The sequence below is a fragment of the Tachysurus vachellii genome, chromosome 26, assembly GCF_030014155.1.
Source record: "Tachysurus vachellii isolate PV-2020 chromosome 26, HZAU_Pvac_v1, whole genome shotgun sequence".
Classification (NCBI taxonomy): Eukaryota; Metazoa; Chordata; class Actinopteri; order Siluriformes; family Bagridae; genus Tachysurus; species Tachysurus vachellii.
In genome coordinates, this window is record NC_083485.1 from 1,399,697 (window position 1) to 1,419,831 (window position 20,135).

Below are 20,135 nucleotides of genomic sequence, written 5' to 3' on the forward strand. Positions count from 1 at the left end.
TTTCATCCATCTGACTGTGAAATGCAAATTCTAAGGCTTTCTTCAACACACACATGCACACACACATGCACACATACACACACACACACACACACACACACACACCAATAATTACAGAGTAAAAAAAGTGTTCAAAACAAAAATAACGAGACTGATGATGCTGTGGTCTTCCTTAAAAAATGATTATTTATTTATTTATTATTATTATTTATTTATATAATTAAAAAAATCTTCGATGATTACTTCCATCCTGAACCATGTTAAATAAAGTGCAAAAACAATGCACCGTTTTTTTATGACATAATGTTTTAAAGCATCAACTTGTTTATTTTACAAACCTAATTTTTGATCACATACATTTTTAGGAAATGTATTTTTATCCGTTATTTATTTTTAATGTTAATCGCGACCATAACAATCGGGTCGACTCTCAAAGATACTTCTGACTTCTGAAACTGATTTTAGAGAGTAAGAGAGAGAAGGGAGGGGAGAAGGGAGGGGAGAGTAAGTGTGAGAAGGAGGTAGACGAAGAGAAAGAATACACACCACTATTCTGGTACTTGACGTCTCCTGCAAATTTGACATATTCATAAGTGGGTGTGACTTTCGGGTCGATGTTCCCTCGGACTAAGTGACAACAGAACTCAACGTGGGTCTCATCTGAGAGAGAGAGAGAGAGAGAGAGAGAGAAAAAGAGAGAAAGAAAGAGAGAGAGAATTAATAAATGCATAAATAAACTCATATCACTGTGAAACATGAGTGCATAATATAATAATGAAAGTGCGTGTGTCTGTGTGTGTGTGCATGTGTGTGTGCGTGTGTGTGTGCATGTGTGTGTGTGCATGTGTGTGCATGCGTGTGTGTGTGTGCATGTGCATGTCTGTGTGTGCGTGTGTGTGTCTGTGTGTGTGTGTCTGTGTGTGCATGTGCGTGTGTGTGCGTGTGTTTGCATGTGTGTGTCTGTGTGTGCGTGTGTGTGTCTGTGTGTGCATGTGCGTGTGTGTGTGTCTGTGTACCAGCATTGGACTTTGATGAGTAATTCATACAGAAATCCTTCATAACAATAAAACAGACATCAAACAGTCAAAAGGTCACATGAAAAATCCTGGCGGCATTGCCATGGCAACGGAGCCAGAAACCTTCAGCAGACCAAGGAGCAGAACTTTTTAGAGAACAGCAGGTTAACGTTAAAATGAGTCAATTTAGAGATGAAGTTTTAGACTTTACAGGATGATCAGACATTCTGTTATGAGATCTGTTGGATTAGTCAGTACATGGTGCTGTTATTACAGTCTGTGTGTGTGTGTGTGTGTGTGTGTGTGTGTGTGTGTGGGAGTGTGTGGGCGTGTGTGTACACTCACTGCCCTCCAGGTAGTCCGTGCTGATGGGGTCACTCATGAGCAGGTGTGCTGAGAGCAGTTTGTAGACCTCGGCATGTTCGCGCTCGGGCAGAAAGTTCAGGATGTTCTGGTCCACCATGTCTGACTGAAACACACCAACATCATCTCTAACTCTACTGAGTCGAATGAAGAACGGAGATCAAATCAAACATCTGTTTCCATTACAACTGATCATGATTTCCGATTAAACATTCCGAACGTTTCTAATAAATAAGTACAGTATCACAGCTTGAATTGTATTAAAGAACAAATTTCTTGACAAAATGTTACAAGCCTTTCCTGGGCAGTCAATCCTACCCAACTCCCTCAGAAAATATGGTGTGTGGGTTGTGCCACCTAATTATAGCCAGCCAAGATACGGGTCTCTTAGTCATAACTCGTCCTGGAACATGAGTCACTAAGCACAATCTGCAGAATTATCATCCTCAGTCCGATTTATTAAAAAAGCCCTCGTCTGATGAATGGTACCTCCTCATGATCCTTTATCTTTAATAGGCCAAAACAAGCTCTGAAAATAATGACACCCTTCATCCCAGAATCAGGCTTCTGCGAATAATATTATAATTATGTGACATTAAGGGCTAATCATCAAAATACGGTTATATTATAATCAGTGGAAAGGCTGCATTTAGGAGGTCGCTGCCTGAGAAGGAAGAACAAGATTAAAAGAACGTTCTGTCTGTGGATCAGTTGATGTGCCTTCAAATTCGTATATAAACTATATGAAATAACTGCTTTTTACATTTCTGAGGCTTCAAAAGCAGTCGAATGCACTCAGAGATAAGATTTCCACAAATATTCTGTAACATTAGCATATGTTATCCAGCTAGAAAATATTGGCAGGGAAGAATGTAAATATTTGTGAATAATAACCCTAAAAGAGCTCCTGTCAGGTTAGTTCATAGAAGCTAGTTAGCTAACCGTACAGTAAACATTAACAATCCTATCAGAAATCCTGTCAGGTTAGCTAACACTAGCTAACCGTACAGTAAACTTTAACAATCCTGTCAGAAATCCTGTCAGGTTAGCTAACACTAGCTAACCGTACAGTAAACTTTAACAATCCTGTCAGAAATCCTGTCAGGTTAGCTAACACTAGCTAACCGTACAGTAAACTTTAACAACCCAATCAGAAATCCTGTCAGGTTAGCTAACACTAGCTAAGCGTACAGTAAACTTTAACAACCCAATCAGAAATCCTGTCAGGTTAGCTAACACTAGCTAGCTGTCAATAAATATGTGAAAATACATTTTAAAATAGTTACATTTTTAATCAAAACACATTTACTGTAACTAGCATCATATGACATAATAAAACTTAGCTAATTACTGTTGTGCTGATGCTAAACACCTCCACTTCACTTACTGGTAAATGCCCGATGAGAGACGAGACACTGTCAGATACATAGATGATGTTCCCGTCCAACCTAAGAGCAATCAGGAAACCATCCAATGCCTGTTTAGGAAACAAAGAAAATTAATATGTAAAAACGTTAGCATGCTTTAAATGTGTCATTCTGTTCAGATTGCTATGACAAGGTATCAAGGTAACACATATGCTAGTCAACTTCACTAGTCCCACAAATTAGCTGTTTGATTTATTATCAATGCTGAAGCTACCTTTATAAATCATTTGTATAAAGCTGTGTATCAGTCTTACTATTGGCAATACCTACTAAAGGCTTGCTAGGAAAGAAAATTAGCCTTAAGTATTAGCATAAGAAAAGGATCTGCCCTGTGTTTGTAGGTCAGTTGTAATGACCTTAAATTATGTTTATGACCAAAAAGCTGATTCCAAATCCCATTATTTTCAGAAAGCCACCACTGGGCCTTTAAGCTAACTGCTCAGCTCTCGGATGGATTGGACAAGTATGACGCTTTGAATGAAGGCGTCTGCCAAATGATTAAATCCAAATCCACTGTGGAATGAATCTGATTGGCATTTACCTTGAATATGGAAAGAAAGGCCTTACTAAAGTGCACAAATCTCTCTCTTCAATTCAAATCATGAGATTAATATCTCACTTTTTTAACAAGCATGTATATTAGCCCTCTTTTTAGCCCTATTACCCCTACACTGCTGACTCACAGATCAGTACTATGTCCAAAAAGAAACTTCCTTCTCTGTGATACAATCTTTGTTCTTCCACACAAGTGATAGGCTGTTGATGGTTGATTGTAGTGTTCCTGTTGGATATGATTCTTGGTGTGTGACATTCCCTGTGGCTATCACAACAAAATTCCCAAAGAAATGATAAACAGATGTGACTTTTAAATGATTAAACTCTAAAACCTTGGTATTCTGATGTCACATGGCGTGTGTTCTACCTCCAGCATTAACTGGGTAAATTCCTCGTTACTGAGAAAAGAAGGCTTCCAGTCCTGCTGAATCTCACAGGTCTCCGTCTGCGCAGTGATCTCTGGAAAACATCGAAAGGCCATATAAATACACCATTTTTGCCTGGATTTTTTGGAATTCTGGTAGCTCAGTCGAAAGTTATTTGTTTAGAGCTAGAGCACCCAGCAAGATTAAATGAGCTGCACACTGACACGGAAAGTCAAGGAGTCGTTTCTTTCTTCTATTAATATTTCTAAAAACCTTTAGATTGTAAGTGCCAGAATTCTATACATAGCCTACTAGTACTTGAAAGGTTCTGCTATTTGGTGGACTCAATGAAAGCCTCATCCTAGCACCCGTGACCAGACGATCAACTGGAGTGAGCTTATACATGAAGAGTTAACCAGTACCACTTGCTGTCCTACCATGAATATACCCTCAAGCACCATCCTTAACACTCCTAAACACTCCAGGGGTTGCACAAGAGGCTGACCCTGCATTTATAGTGACGTCACACACGGCTAAGTACGGTGACCCATACTCAGAATTCGTTCTCGGCATTTAACCCATCTAAAGTGCACACACACAGCAGTGAACACACACACAACGTGAACACACACCAGGAGCCATTTATGCTGCGCCACCCTAAGTACGGTGACCCATACTCAGAATTCGTTCTCGGCATTTAACCCATCTAAAGTGCACACACACAGCAGTGAACACACACACAACGTGAACACACACCAGGAGCCATTTATGCTGCGCCACCCGGCAGTTGGGGGTGGTCGGTGCCTTGCTCAAGGGCACCTCAGTCATGGCCGGTCCGAGACTCAAAACCACAACCTTAGGGTTAGGAGTCAGACTCTCTAACCATTAGGCCACGACTTCCTCGATTTACACCAACTACCTCTTTTTCTGGGTGAAAAGGGTACACATTGTGGTATGCAAAGCAAATCTCACGTCTAATGATTAAAATTCTAATAGAAATTCTTTTTGCAGAATGGTAGAAAATGACAATAAGATCCAAACTGAAATGGCCCCTGTCCCTTTCTTCTCCTCTGACCTTTTTGCTTTTGCAAGAAGTTGATGGTCCTCTGCAGGATGGTAGACTTGTCCATTTTGCGTGGGTGGCCTTGGCCCTGCAGCATGGTGCACAACTCCTTAATGAGCACATTGAACTGGTCTCGCCTTTTCTTTTCCGATTTATTCCTGGATGCTCTGCACACAGAAACATGGAAAAGTGTCTATGTCTTTTCAGCAGCTGTCTTGATAGAGTATACTTCCAGGAGGTCATCAAATGGCACCAACCCAAATGCAGTCTAAAATGGTATTAACACAATCTCAAAGAAACAAACTGTAAACCACAATGAGGCTAAAGTCCACAGGGACCATGTGAGATGTCAGGCTTTGAGAAGACAAGGAGAAAAAAAACGAGGATGTGTGTTAGTGATGAACAGAGCAGTTAATATTACTGAGAAACTGTGTGTCTTGACCCATTTTTTCCAAGAAACATGTCTACGTCACAGCTTTGTAACACACTTTTCATCCCTTTCTGACTTTCTCTGTCTTTCTAAAAAGCCCCAGGCTTTTCACACATACAGTACATAGTGCTGTTCTTTTGTGTAGAAAGAAAGAACAAAAAATGTGAGATCATTGACAGAGTGAGTTTTAGCACAAAGAGTACAAAGCCCAGGGTGATTATTGCTCATTAGTGCTCACCAGAGAGAACAGTTTATATTAGCATAAATGATTAGTATTACCTTTTTGCTCTGTCTTTCTCATCTTCGTCCATAAACTCATCCACACAGCTGCTGGTTCTGGAGGAAGTAAAGCTCATGATTTATTACTGTGTCGCTATTACATTAGCATCGTTCATTTGCCTAACAGCTTTTGTGTAATACATTAATTGTATGAGCTTTAGCATTGTTTTATGACATTCGCTGTATTAGCCTAGCTACTTACTCCCATTCACTCCTGCTGGACGGACAAAGGACACCAAAGTCGGAAAGCTTGTCCATGCTCACTCCCTCACCTATCCAGGCCGTCTACGGAGGCTGTAATTTCCCATTTGCGATTCCACTAAAAGCAAGTACTCTTCACACACTTGTACTCTTTCAGCTAGCAGGTCCTGTCCTTCACCAAACCAGTGATGGCTAGTATGTAGCTTCAGGTGATTTTCTCGTCCTCACCAGCTGGCTGAGGTTTCCAGGTTAACGGTTAGCTGATCATCTGGAAATGGTTAGCTTATGTATGTGAGCTTGGGATGCTAACATCTCTGGTGGTCACCTTTGCATTTCGATTGAGGCCAGTCGCAGAAACGGCAGGACCTGAAAAAAAAAATGACACAAAATGATTAAAGAGTTATAGAGTTTCTATTATTATGGCCTTTCTATTAGCCAGGACTTCTATTTAGTTAAACACTCATCAAACTTTTCTCAACCTTCACACATGGACAAATCAAATCTAATGCTGTTCATGACACCAAGTGCACAAAAACACTTGGTTTAATAGCTGCAGCAAACGCATGTTGGCTCCAAGGCCACAGCAAAATGGCAGCTAATAGAACTGGAATTGGGTCAACGGGACTGAAAAGAACCCATCAAGACACACTGCTGTGGAGAAGAGTGGCCACTTCAGGCTTTCTCTCGCTCTTTTCTCTCGTTCAGCAGCCGAACAAATGCGACAGCTACGTCAAAGCCGATCACGTCTAAAAAATGAAAAGAGCATAGTGAGTGTGTGTGTATGTGTGTGTGTAAACTAAATATGCTCTGCAACCAGTTAGAACACATTAAAACAGAACAACACCTTTTTGATATTTTTTAAACTTTCAATCATTGCAAATACTAAAGACTTTAACAATTCCTTTCCAACGGCATGAACAGCGTTGCTAGGCAACGGGGAAAAAATCTGAAGATAACAGATAAATGTTTTTCGACCTGTTTTTACACATCTAACAAAACTTTAACTTTAAATGACTGTAAATAATCTTAAATGCAAACCAATCATTCATGAGCTCCATGAAGCTTTTCTATCGAGAAACCTGAAGAGTGTTAATCTATCACACGACCCGACGCTCTCAGACCCACAACTGCTCCGTGCGGACGGAGGCTGCCGGAGTAGGCAGCGTTTTTATTCTCAAAGATAATTTCTGACTAATGACTAGTCACCTACAAAAGCAACATCTGATGACAAAGCAGAAAAGCGATGCTTTAGCAGCTCGGGAAACATTACATCCGAGAGGCATGGAGTGACCTAGAAACCCTACATCCAGCTCTTTAGATAATAAAAAGAGAGCAGGAGAGAAAGGAAGTAAAAGACGACCCATGTCATTTACATACATAAATGAAATTAAATATATACATAAACTTAAAAAATATATAAGGTCAGCTCCACAAACACACACACACACACACCTTTTGAGTCAGCCTTACAGCCTTACAGCCTTTTTCACAAACATTAAGGGAAGATTTAGCAGAATGCAAATATTAAACAGACATTAAACACACACCCAGTACTTAACTGCAGCTGACAGTAAATCTATAAAGGTAATGAATAAGTTTAGAATTAAAAAAATAGATTATTTGTGGCATTTGTGAGCAAATCTGGTAGATTTCGTCTTTCCCTGAAACAATCTTGTTTCGAGCATTACAGTATTTACTCCTAACGATTAGGATCCCAGGATCGGCTCTGATTACCTTAAAAAACACAAGTGTCGTCTCTGACTCCTGATTGGTTGACACACTAGATTTGTGGCTTTGTTGTTGAATGAACTCAGTGGTTTGTGGCTTGGAGACTTCAATCAATGAGTTTCCATCTATGTGCTATGTGTGAGTGTTGGGTGGGTGGGTGTGTGTTTTAAGTGTTTGCATGACACTCAGATTTGAACAGAGGCCCAGTTGTGTGTCACAAAACACTTAAGTTATATAGCTGATATATACAGCTATATATAGTTATACTATAGGCTCCTACAGTCTCTCTCTCTCTCTCTCACACACACACACACACACACACACATTCACCTTGCTTCAGTCACAATTACAGTTTACTGTGCCATTTCCTTGTATTAGAAAAACATTAGCAGAAGTGCAAGATAAAAGGAAGTGTGTTTGACCCATATTTCAGCCACTCCCATTCACAAACTCTCTCTCTCTCTCTCTCTCTCTCTCTCTTTCTCTCTCTAACACACACACACACACACACACAGGTCTTTTGTCACATTCTATGTAAACCGTTAAACTTCTAACCAACAAAAAGTACAAGAAGAACACTGGTGCAAGAAAACACACAGTCAATGATTCGGTCCAATCCCAATAAACACAGGTCCTAAAAAACACAGGTCCTAAAAACACAGTCCCAATAAACACAGGTCCTAATAACAATCACAACAGCCTAGAGCTCCATCTGGATAATTTAAGGCCACTAAAAATACATATCATTGAGGGACCATTTTTAGCAGATTTGGGTCTGAACAGCAAATTTCCCCATCTTGGTAAATGAGAGCTTTATCCCAAACAAAAATACATCCCATCGGACCCCATTTAAAGCCATTTAAAAAATTGCATCATGATTCATTAGTTACCCATCCAGATATGTATTAATAAAAACATATTAAAATAATTAATTCTTTTCAATCCCAGTAAACTTCCCATTAGTTTGAATAAATTAAGGCTCCTTCCAAATAACATCCCAATAACTATGACCTCGTTTCAATAACGTAGATCCTGCAATTATACTTCATTTAAAGAGGCTCTGGGTCTTAACATCATACATGGCTTTCATTTTCCCACAGCAGCTTTTAATAAAACGTGCTGTTTAGCAGGAATGATAGTCGTGTGAGCTGCTTGGCATCGAAAAACAGGGCAAAAGATCTGGCAACTTCGACAATAAAGGTTTCATTTCTCTACATTTGGGATCAGGATGTAATCGGGTAACTGCTTAAATTCTTAAAGAACGCTGAGGTTTCAGTAAAGTTCAAAGCTACTCCTAAAGGACCGCTTTCAAAATAATGTCCATGATGCTGGAGCTCGATAAATACGACCAGTTCTTGATCGGTTTCAGCTTTTGTAGTAGTTTAGATTTGGTTTAGTTTAATTCTGCTGTCTGAGTTTAATCAAGAGCAAAAAGAGTGACCAGACAGGCAAAAATGTCCAGGAAGGTTGAGTGTGTTCACATAGTTTGATTTAGTTCCAGGAACAGATTATAGAAAAATATCACTTTTCTCTCACACACATAGAAAGTGGTTAAAAGGGGAAGGTGTGAGTTGCAGTGCTAAGTTTTTGATATTAGGTTTTTCAACTGGAGAAAAAAGTCTATTATTAAGACACACACACACACACACACACACACACACACACATTTATCACAGTCATTATATTCCTGTCATAGTTGAGGTTAGCCGCAGAAGCTGATCCTCAATCTGCATTCTCATCTTGCAAGCAGGGAGTTTTACGATACTCTGAAGTGAAGGATTTAAATGATGTTGAAAAAAAAGCATTTTATAATTGCACCTGTATTAAACACAGAGTAGCCAGTGTAGTGTAGTTAAAGGAAATCATGTCAGCTGCATTGTTCTTGCTGCCAGGTGTCAAGGTCAAGTGAATAAAAAGGAATGAAAAGTGCTCTGCTCCACCCACAAGGCTGGAAGTGTAGTAATTATTATAAACAATACCTCCACAGAAATGAAATCTCATGAACGTGACTTGTTAAACAAGCCCTTCCAGCCACTCAGACTATTTAGCCTAATGCAGTTTAATAGCTCAGGCCCTATCCTTGTTCTCTTGTTTTGTAACTCAAGTTCTGATGTTGCTTTTGCTCCAGGCCTTATCTCTGTTCCTGCTCCTTTGGACCCATCTTATTGGCTTTGGAACGAATCGAACCTTCTAATAGACCCACAGAACATGTCAGCCGCCTGATGACCATGTGGCCTGGTGTGCCTTTTGATAACGCTGTGGACCAGTCAGGTTCATAATGATCCAGTGGACCAGTCAGGTTCATAATGACCCTGTTAACCCAGCCAGCCTTATGATGACCCAGTGGACCAGTCAGGTTCCTAGTGACACTGTTGACCCAGCGTACCTTATCGTGACTCTTTGGACCAGTCAGGTTCGTAATGACCCTGTTGACCCAGCCTACCTTATTATGACCCTGTGGACCAGTCAGGTTCCTAATGACCATGTTGACCCAGCCTACCTTATGGTGACCCTGTGGACCAGTCAGGTTCCTAGTGACCCTGTTGACCCAGCGTACCTTATCGTGACCCTTTGGACCAGTCAGGTTCCTAGTGACGCTGTTGACCCAGCGTACCTTATTGTGACCCTTTGGACCAGTCAGGTTCCTAGTGACCCTGTTGACCCAGTGTACCTTATTATGACCCTGTGGACCAGTCAGGTTCCTAATGACCCTGTTGACCCAGTTGTATAAAGTACTAGAAAGCAATACTTGAGTAAAAGTCCAAGTATTGTACTAGAAAAAGACTTTGGTAGAAGTGAAAGTTACCTTTTAGAATATTACTCAAGTAAAAGTCTTAAATATCTGATATTTACTGTACTTAAGTATCAAACGTCATTTTCTGATATTAAATGAACTTAAGTATTTGAATTAAAAGTAAAAAGTAAAATTTCAGTGATTTTCGGTAGGCATAAGAGGCGCTTCAACCAGCCAGCCTCCTGATCACCCAGGAGACCCAGTCAGTCATTCCATCTGCATCTGCCACATAACAATCTCATTTACTGAGATATGACTGTTCAGATCTCACCTTATAATTTACATATTGGCATACAGACACAGCATGTGTATCACATGCACAATATACACCAAACCCACACACAGATGCTTAGTCTCGATGACTGTGCTGCTTTGACCCTAAGGTCGCCCACATCAGCACTTTTAAACTGTAGGGAGAAAAACGTTGTACAACAAACTACAGCTGAGGCTCAAGGACACCGTGAGTGGGTGATGGGGGCTTCACAAACCCTGCACACACATGCACGCTGGGTTAGATAACATTTTCTGACTGGTTATGGTAAAAAAGGTTACGGTTACAAAGACTGTCCTAATGATAGGGCATCATTTCACTCACAGACACAATCTTTGGACTGCCGCTGCGTTGGTTAGCTTTGTGCATGAGTCTTCCTTCATCAGTGAACTTCTGAAGACTTTAGCAGGAAGGAATTAGTGTCTATAATAAATCTATAATGAACTCAGAAATGATCACCTATTAGCTGCTCTTGCACAATTCCCCTGAACATAAACAGTCGACTGTTGACCCAAATGAGGATGGGATCCCTTCTGAGCCTGGTTCCTCTCTAGGTTCCTTCCTTATATGATCTCAGGGAGTTTTTCCAAAATGTTAATTTAGTTTCCAGGCATCAAAATGAGACCTGTTGCTGTTAAATGAAAGAAAAATAAGACCTGTCTGTGTTAAACCAGCACTCTAGCTGTTAACTGCGTCCTCAGGCTGCCTTCACACCAGGTGTTTCTCCTTAACCACATGTTTTCCAACGGGAAGCAAGTGAAAGGCAGGTCGACTGGAATTCTCACTCACTCACTCATCTTCTACCGCTTATCCGAATTACCTCGGGTCACGGGGAGCCTGTGCCTATCTCAGGCGTCATCGGGCATCAAGGCAGGATACACCCTGGACGGAGTGCCAACCCATCGCAGGGCACACACACACACTCTCATTCACTCACACAATCACACACTACGGACAATTTTCCAGAGATGCCAATCAACCTACCATGCATGTCTTTGGACCGGGGGAGGAAACCGGAGTACCCGGAGGAAACCCCCGAGGCACGGGGAGAACATGCAAACTTACCACACACACAAGGTGGAGGCGGGAATCGAACCCACAACCCTGGAGGTGTGAGGCGAACGTGCTAACCACTAAGCCACCGTGCCCCCTGTCGACTGGAATTGCTTTTTAAAAAGACCTCTGATGTTTTTATATACATTGTACACAGAAAACAACTGACCAATCAGGCTGCATCAAAATTTCATCACTAAACAAAAATGGAAATGGAAATGTAACACACTCACAACTACTGACAATACAGACACACAACCACTGACTTATACACTGACATGTAAAGTACTGAAAAAACTAATATTACAACAGCAGAAAGCATAGAACCCAAAAGACAAAACAAACTTAAATTGCCTAAAGGTCATTCATAAAAATGATCACAATTGTACACAAAAAAGTAGTGAAAAGCAGAGAACTACACACTTGTTCACAACTGTACATAAAAAGTACTGATAACACACAATGGGCAAAACAACACACAAGTACCTGAAACACAGCTAATAAATACACACTGACTGACGACTCACAAACACACAGCTACTGACAGCACAACATCTAGAAAAAAAACTGGCTGAAAACTGACTTACACATAACGGAAAATACACAATACTGAAAACACACAAATAAAAAAAAACTTTAATGATATTTAAGTACTGAAAATACTAGACAACTGAGAACTGAGAGCTGAGAACACACTAGTAGTACTGATGACAAACTGCAGTTCCTAAAGCATGCATTTATTGAAAGTACCTGAATAACGAATACACACTAATCTTGCATCACCTAAAACACACTTCTTGAAATGCACTGATTGATAAACACGCAAAGTTACTGAGAGCACACACACACACACACTCATACTGAAAACACACAACTGCTGACATCTCGTCTTTACCCATCTTACACATCTAAAAAAACATCTCCTGTAATTCACAAGGTGTACTGAATACACTACTGAAAAACACAATTATCGAGAACACAAAAATACTGAAAGGACACAAGTATTGCTGCTGAAAAATATACTGAAACACAAAAGTACTGAACACACATAAAACACAGACATGATTTCTGAAAAACACACAGCTACTGTCAAAACACACTTGCTGATAGCAGAGTAAGGAACAGGAAAATCACACACACACACACACACACACACACACATACACACACACACACACCTTTATGTTTTACCTTTACAGAGGTGAATCGCATTCTTGATGTCTAACCGGGACACTTCAGACGACATTCAGCCACGCGCACACACACACACACACACACACACACACACACACACACACACACACACACACACCCTTCTGCCAAATGCAGCCTGCTCTGAGAGGAGGAGATGATCACAGAAACAGTGATCCTCCTCTCTACAAGGAGCGATGCTGCACCGGTCGCTACGGGGAAAGTAGGTCAGCTTGGAAAGCAATACACAACATCAATACACACACATACACACACACACTCACTCACACACACACACACAGTTGTACTTGAAAAATCCACTTGTACTCCTACACATATAAAACTTAAATACACACATACACACTTATAAATACAGAAACAAATTAAACACACACACACACTCATTACCTCTATGTAAAGTGTGCTATATGCAGGTCAGAGAAAAAGCATCAACATCAAGGAAAGCAGGAATGAGGAATACACACGCACACACACACACACACACACACACACACACTGCACCATGTGCAGCACTGCCTACTGAAAGCGCACTGTAGTTCTTACACAAAACACACTAGTAAGTAAAAATACTTCAAAACACTCACAACTACTGAAAACTTACAACTGACAACACTTGACTTCTGAAAAACCACAAACATTTACTGAAGCACACAACTATAACACACAATACTAAAAGCACACTACTGACACACACATCTACTGATAACCACTACTTAAATCCAAACTACTAAAAGTACCGAAAGTAGTAGTACACAGTACACAGTAGTCAGTAGTCAGTAGACAGTAAAGAGTACTGATTAGACAGTAGTCAGTAGTCAGTAGTCAGTAGAGAGTACACAGTAGTCAGTAAAGAGTAGTCAGTAGTCAGTAGAGAGTAGTCATTAGAAGGTAAAGTGTATTGAGTGGACAGTACACAGTAGTCAGTGCTGAGTAGAGAGCAGTGGCCATGTGATTAATCGCAGGTTGTTCGAAAGTGCACTGTAATTGTGATGAAGTCCTAAAAGAAATAATTGACTTGAAATGATTCATCTTTTCAATCTTAGATGAAGTGACAGTGTGGAGGAGAAGAAAAAGCATCTGTCCTGTTGCCATGGCGAACACCGCATCACGCGTCATGATCCAGGGGCACGGACACTGAAGCGGCGAGCAGAGCAGAATATGTGTGTGTGGAGTTTATTCAGGTCAACAAACACACTGTACCTCACATCCTGTCCTCTTTTCCACTATCCCTCCTTCCTTTCCTCCTTTTTTTCATTTTGTCTCTACTTTCTTTTCCTTTATCTCCCTTACCTCTCTCCTTCATTTGTTCCTTTCATTATGTGTTTCCTTTCTTTCCTATTTATTACTCATTTCCCTTTTTTTCTGTTGTCACTCCTTCCTCGTTCTCCTTTTGTCTCCATCCTTTTTTCTTCCTTACACTTTATTTTTCCTTCTTTCTGTTTTACCTTCCTTCTCCATTCTACTTTTTATCTCATTGTTTGGCTGATTGTCAGGACTCGTACAGAGAACGTTATCGGGCGTGTTTACTTCCTTCCTTCTATGCTCACTTCCTCACTGTTTCCTTCCTTCCTTCCTCTTCCTCTTTTTCTCTTGCTCTTTATTTCTTTTCATTCTTTCATCCTTCCTTCTCATCTACGGAATCTCTAAATCTGACACATCAGAGCTGGATGGCTGTACCACACACACAGACACACACACACACACACACACACTCTATAAAACTAAATGCAGGTCAGTAGAACAGCAGGGAGAGAGAGAGAGAGGAAGAGGTTCACTAGGTTGCACACTCAGCACAGATCTTTTCTCACACGTCACAAAACGCCGATTAATATTAAAAATACACACAAACAGCAGCACATTTACACATTCGTACAACACATTTTATACTCCTTCATTTTAAAGCAACAAAAGATCAAAGCTTTAAACCTGGAAGCTTTCACTGAGGTTAAGAGGCAGATCTCCTCCGTCGGAAAAAAAACGGAATTTGCTTTCATTCAGGAAGCTTTGTGAGTCATGTGTGAGTGTAAATCAAATCTGAAGTGTGTGTGTGTGTGTGTGTGTGTGAGACACCCTACATTTCACTTCACTACTTAGCAAAATCAACAGGTGAAAATTCACCTCCTGCTCCAGAGTTCGACTGAGTTATTATTCCGCTTAAAGCATTGAAGATACAGAGATTGTTTTCTGAACGGAGATGAATTTTATTTTTTTCATGCACGTCGTCTCACACGCTGACGCGAACTCTTAACACAGACGTATCCGTTTAATCCCTGAAGGAGACTCCGGTGTCTGCGATTTGTAAGTAGTGAAGAAGCTGGAACTTTCCAGACATATTTTTGTCGTATTTTAGAAAGAAAGAAAGAAAGAAAGAAAGAGGAGTGTTTATAGCTGCTATAAGGTAGGCGAGAACAGGAACTAACTTGTTCCACAATGGTGTAACCTTTAAACAGATAACAGAACATTTCATGGAGATCATCAGCCATCGACATCCTTGTTCTCTGCATGTAACAGTCATGTGTGTGTTCTGTGGGTGGGAGGGGCTTATTCTTCCTCTCTCACCTGACAATCAAAGAGACACGAGCCAATCACACTGTATGCAGAAGACTTTTGCCACTTTTCTCCAAGTTGTGAACTAGCAAAGATGATGTTATTTAGAAAATCAGAGATCTGAGGGACCACCTCCCCTTTATTAAATATGAAAGGATAAAAAATAAAGGGGGGAAAAAACTACCTGGGGTTCCATCTTTGACCTGACAAAGAAACTGATCTCATCTACATGAGTGAAACTGGCGTTCTGCAGTTTAATCCATTACATCGCAAATGAGCTGAGATTCTACGTACAGAGAGAGAGAGAGAGAGAGAGAGAGAGAGAGAGAGAGAGAGAGAGAGAGAGAGAGAGAGAGAGAGAGAGAGAGAGAGAGAGAGAGAGGGAGCGAGAAAGAAAGCGAGAGAGAGAGAGAGAGAGAGAGAGAGAGAGAGAGAGAGAGAGAGAAGGACAGAACACACAGTTCTATGTTAAAAGTGTAATTAACTGATGGTGCTCCAGTTCAGCTAAATTAATTAACTAATCACCTTACATTAGATCTGGTGAAAGCCCTGTGTGTGTGTGTGTGTGTGTGTGTGTGTGTGTGTGTGTGTGTGTGTGTGAGAGAGAGAGAGAGAGAGAGAGAGAGAGAGAGAGAGAGAGAGAGAGAGAGAGAGTCTATTATGTTAAATGAAAAGGCACAAACTGCTTCATGTAGATAAAAGTCTATAATTAAGTCAAAGTGGGTTTTTTAACACTAACACATCTGCTTTATTCCACACACACACACACACACACACACACACACACACACACACACACACACACACACACAGAGGCTATAATGTTTCTTTAGAACACCTGTTGTGTAAACTGTCATCTTGACTTTGTGTGTGTGTGTGTTAATCGTCTACACCTACACTGCATTAACACTGTGTGAGTAACAAGGACACACAAACACACACACACACTCTCTGTCTCTCAGACTGAGGTACAGGAAACTGTGACATCACTGCTGTGTATCAATGACAATATGATGCACTTTAACATTGATTCACAACTAAACCACACACACAGACACACACACAGACACACAGACACACACACACACACACACACACACACACACACACACAAACAGACACCGCAGTGTTCTCTGTCTTTCTCTGTTTTGGTTTTCTTGTTGTCATGGTTACATTGTGAAGCATTGTGAACCCAGCACTGACGGAGCAGAATGCAAACACACTGACACACACTCACACTTACAGACACACACTCACACGCACAGACACAGACACACACACAGACACATACACAGACACACACAGACACATACACAGACACACACAGAGACACAAACTCACAGACACACTCACAGACACACAGTCACAGACACAGACACACACACACGCACAGATACAGACACAAACTGACAGACACACACACACATACACAGACACATACAGACACACAAACACCCTCTTGTTTCTGATGCAGTCAAATTTTTAATTCTTTTTTTTTTTTTTAACCTTTAATGCTACACATTGAAACAACAAACTACAACAAGAACTACAATATTATCTACTGCGGGATAAAAAGTATGTTGAACTATTTTCCTTTACTGAAAAGAAGTAGCTGTAGCTGAAACCTGTACAACACACAACTTACAGTGCAACACAGGACCTCTGAGTGTTTCTTTCACCTGAGCGAGTCCACAGAAGTGTTAGCTCTAACGCTAACGTAGAACCATCTTGTCCTGATAACAGCCTGCTTTTTGTTGAAACAAAAAGAAAGAAAATGTGAGAAAATGTGTTTTTCACTAATTTTCAGGACCTAGGACACATGGACAAGGTGATAATGCGAGACGTGAACGTTAGTCACAACTTAACGCTCTTATCTTTTAGTGAGCGTGAGCTCTGCGGTGTGCTTTCTCGCCTCTCCTACAACCTCTTATCTAACGACCCTGAAAACCTCTAACGCTAAAGGGCTTGATAAAGGTCGCTCCACATTTGTTGCTAGCAGTAAAAAAAAAAAACTACTGAACGAATATAGGTCAAGATCAGACACACGATGTGATCTGATCTCTGCCTAGTGAGCTGAAAATAAACGATCTAAAGTGACCGTAAAAGAAGAACGTTCATGAACCATTTCTTCTGTTCTAAAAGCTCTCAATGCTAATTATCAATAAAACAACTATACAAACAGAATCATGCTAGCTGTTCCCTGATCCGTACAACACAACCAACACGGCAACAAATATACACGTGAATCACGATTCATGAGTCGACTCCTTGAGTCAAATCAACTCCTTGAGTCAAAAGTAATTTAAGAGCTGAAGAACTTTTCTTTTTTTTAAGAGAAGATAAATAGGTCTTGTGCTGCTCATGCTGCAAATTCATCAGCATGCAGTGTGCAGGATTCTCTAACATTAACTCCTACAGCGTGACGAAAACAAATCGATGAATCGACAGCCGAGCTGTATGACGAGGTAGTACGAATACTATCTTGTGTTTTTGACTCCACGCTCTCTGTTACAGCCCAAAAAAGCATAAACTCAGAACACTTAAACAAAGCTCTGACAACGGAGACTCCTTCCATAACTACAACTACGACTAATCTGTTGCTATAGAAACACTGCTAAAAAAAACACCTCCGTAACACAAGGGCAGAATGTGGAAGTTCTGACACAGTGATTCGGTGCACTTGATTTCCTTCCAGCTCAAACCCAAACATTTGTCTGGAATGTATTTTGATTTTTTTAACATGTTTTCCAATAAAGTCAACTGTTTAGTTCCTGCTTCGTCCTCCATTGTCAAATCTGCTGCCCAGATTTCTGAACCTCAAACTTTCTGGATCTCAAAAAAACCTGTCACTTATAATTGTTATTATAAATAATTACTGGTCTCTTTGCCCAGAATGGAGTTATCCTGCATGTTGTAGCAGATCTGTACCCTAGAACCAGCCACAGCTCTTAAAGGGCCAGCGCACCTTTAGGCGGGTTTAGCCACAAGAAGCAGGCTTAGGCTCATTTATGCATGGCTGGTCGCGAGGCCTGGCCTGTCTGCAATGGCCCAGTAACCCAGATTCAGAGAAGCTGCATAACAAGGCCTTACCTAACACACACACACACACACACACACACACACACAATTCATGAAATTAGTGAAATATGCTGTTCTTTGCTTTGAAGTCAAGGCCAAACAGATCACATGGTGTTTGGTCACTTTGATCTCCTTTATTTATTTATTTATTTTTATTTAAACATCTGGGTTTTTTTTTTAAGTTGGAAGTTCGAGATGATGAAAGAGCGGCGACTCAAACGTGTTAATAGTTAACTATTCGTAGAACTGTGTGAATTTTCTTTAATAGAAAATAGATTAAAGGGGGGGGGGCGGAATCCGGAAATAGAAAATTTAAAAAAAAAATTTCATCTCGGTTATGTTCAGATTTAAAGGATTTACTCGAAAAGGTTTAGTTGTATGAACTTGTTTGTTGGTCGTTGACTAGTTTTCTCTAACATTAGTGCGGCTGCGGTACATTACTGTTTCCATGGTGACCGCTGGTTCACAGGTACTCGTGGTACCGAAGCCGCTCCGCTGATGATAAACAGACTGATCATTGAAATGGGGAAGTTTTGTGTTTATTTAACATTTAGGGAAGGACGCTTGGTTTTCAGCTTCAGGAAGAGTTTGTATGTTCTCTCTGTATCCTGACGAGCTCAGAGCCCTGAGGGTTCCACGTGCCCCACTTAGAGAACCAGGGTTCTAAGCGAGTGTAGAAAGCTACTTGTAGCCCAGGATGTAGTCTTCATTTAGATGTGTGACGTAACAAGTCATGTTAAGCTCCACGTGTTGTGCATGGTATGGCCCCGCCCCCAGCACGCGCTCGGCGTGAAATCAGGGGCATGACGTCACAGCCGCGGCTCAACACAACCCCAAGTCATGTGTTGTGAATTTGTGTGAGCAGCAGCCGCTCTTTTCGCCTGTAGTCACTAACAGAGCAAACAGCATAAACGAGGCGTCCTGTTGAAGCCGGTCGCCATGGTTACAGCCGGACTCTATAATTGTATATGTATAATATTAAGTGTCGGACTGAGGGCAGGACGTCAGGGGTTTGTGTTGAAAACCTCAACATCAGACAACAACATTGTACAGTGCTTTGGGTTTAACGCCAAGTTTTTGATACCAAACAAAATAAATTCTCCAAATTAAATTAAATCCATGTAAAGCAAAAGAAAAAAACATGAAACACAGAGTGATGGAGAGAGAGAGAGAGAGAGAGAGAGAGAGAGAGAGAGAGAGAGAGAGACAGAGAGAGAGAGAGAGAGAGAGAGAGAGACACAGAGAGAGAGAGACAGACAGACAGCGAGAGAGAGACAGAGACAGAGAGAAGAATAGAGACGTTTGTACGTGAATGTACGGTTCCGGACGTGATGACAGTTTTCCTCCACAAACTACAGACAACACACCCTGTGACCCTGTAGATACTCACCGGAGCGCTGACACTCACACCGGAGCGCTGACACTCTCACCGGAGCGCTGACACACTCTCACCGGAGCGCTGACACACTCTCACCGGAGCGCTGACACACTCACACCGGAGCGCTGACACTCTCACCGGAGCGCTGACACTCTCACCGGAGCGCTGACACACTCTCACCGGAGCGCTGACACACTCTCACCGGAGCGCTGACACACTCACACCGGAGCGCTGACACTCTCACCGGAGCGCTGACACTCTCACCGGAGCGCTGACACTCACACCGGAGCGCTGACACTCACACCGGAGCGCTGACACACTCTCACCGGAGCGCTGACACACTCACACCGGAGTGTCTGACCCGTTTCACTCGAA

At 41.3% G+C, this 20,135-nt stretch overlaps 1 protein-coding gene across 4 annotated transcripts in view; it reads right to left on the reverse strand.

Moving 5' to 3' along the window:
• npas2 (neuronal PAS domain protein 2) overlaps positions 1–19,893 on the reverse strand; it is a 25,933-nt gene extending 6,040 nt beyond the window's left edge. Inside the window, exons 1-8 of one of the 4 annotated variants that reach the window (XM_060862557.1) lie at positions 19,773–19,893; positions 5,701–6,065; positions 5,499–5,555; positions 4,802–4,956; positions 3,729–3,820; positions 2,767–2,856; positions 1,362–1,485; positions 547–660 (exon numbers count right to left, since the gene is read on the reverse strand). In XM_060862557.1, the coding sequence (XP_060718540.1) occupies positions 547–660; positions 1,362–1,485; positions 2,767–2,856; positions 3,729–3,820; positions 4,802–4,956; positions 5,499–5,555; positions 5,701–5,756 (688 nt within the window). In that variant the 5' untranslated portion in view covers positions 5,757–6,065; positions 19,773–19,893. Of the gene's footprint in view, positions 1–546; positions 661–1,361; positions 1,486–2,766; positions 2,857–3,693; positions 3,821–4,801; positions 4,957–5,498; positions 5,556–5,700; positions 6,066–19,772 lie in introns of those variants that run through there. The other 3 variants (XM_060862555.1, XM_060862556.1, XM_060862558.1) reach the window with 3 other exon arrangements.
• Between the last annotated feature and the right edge of the window lie 242 nt (positions 19,894–20,135).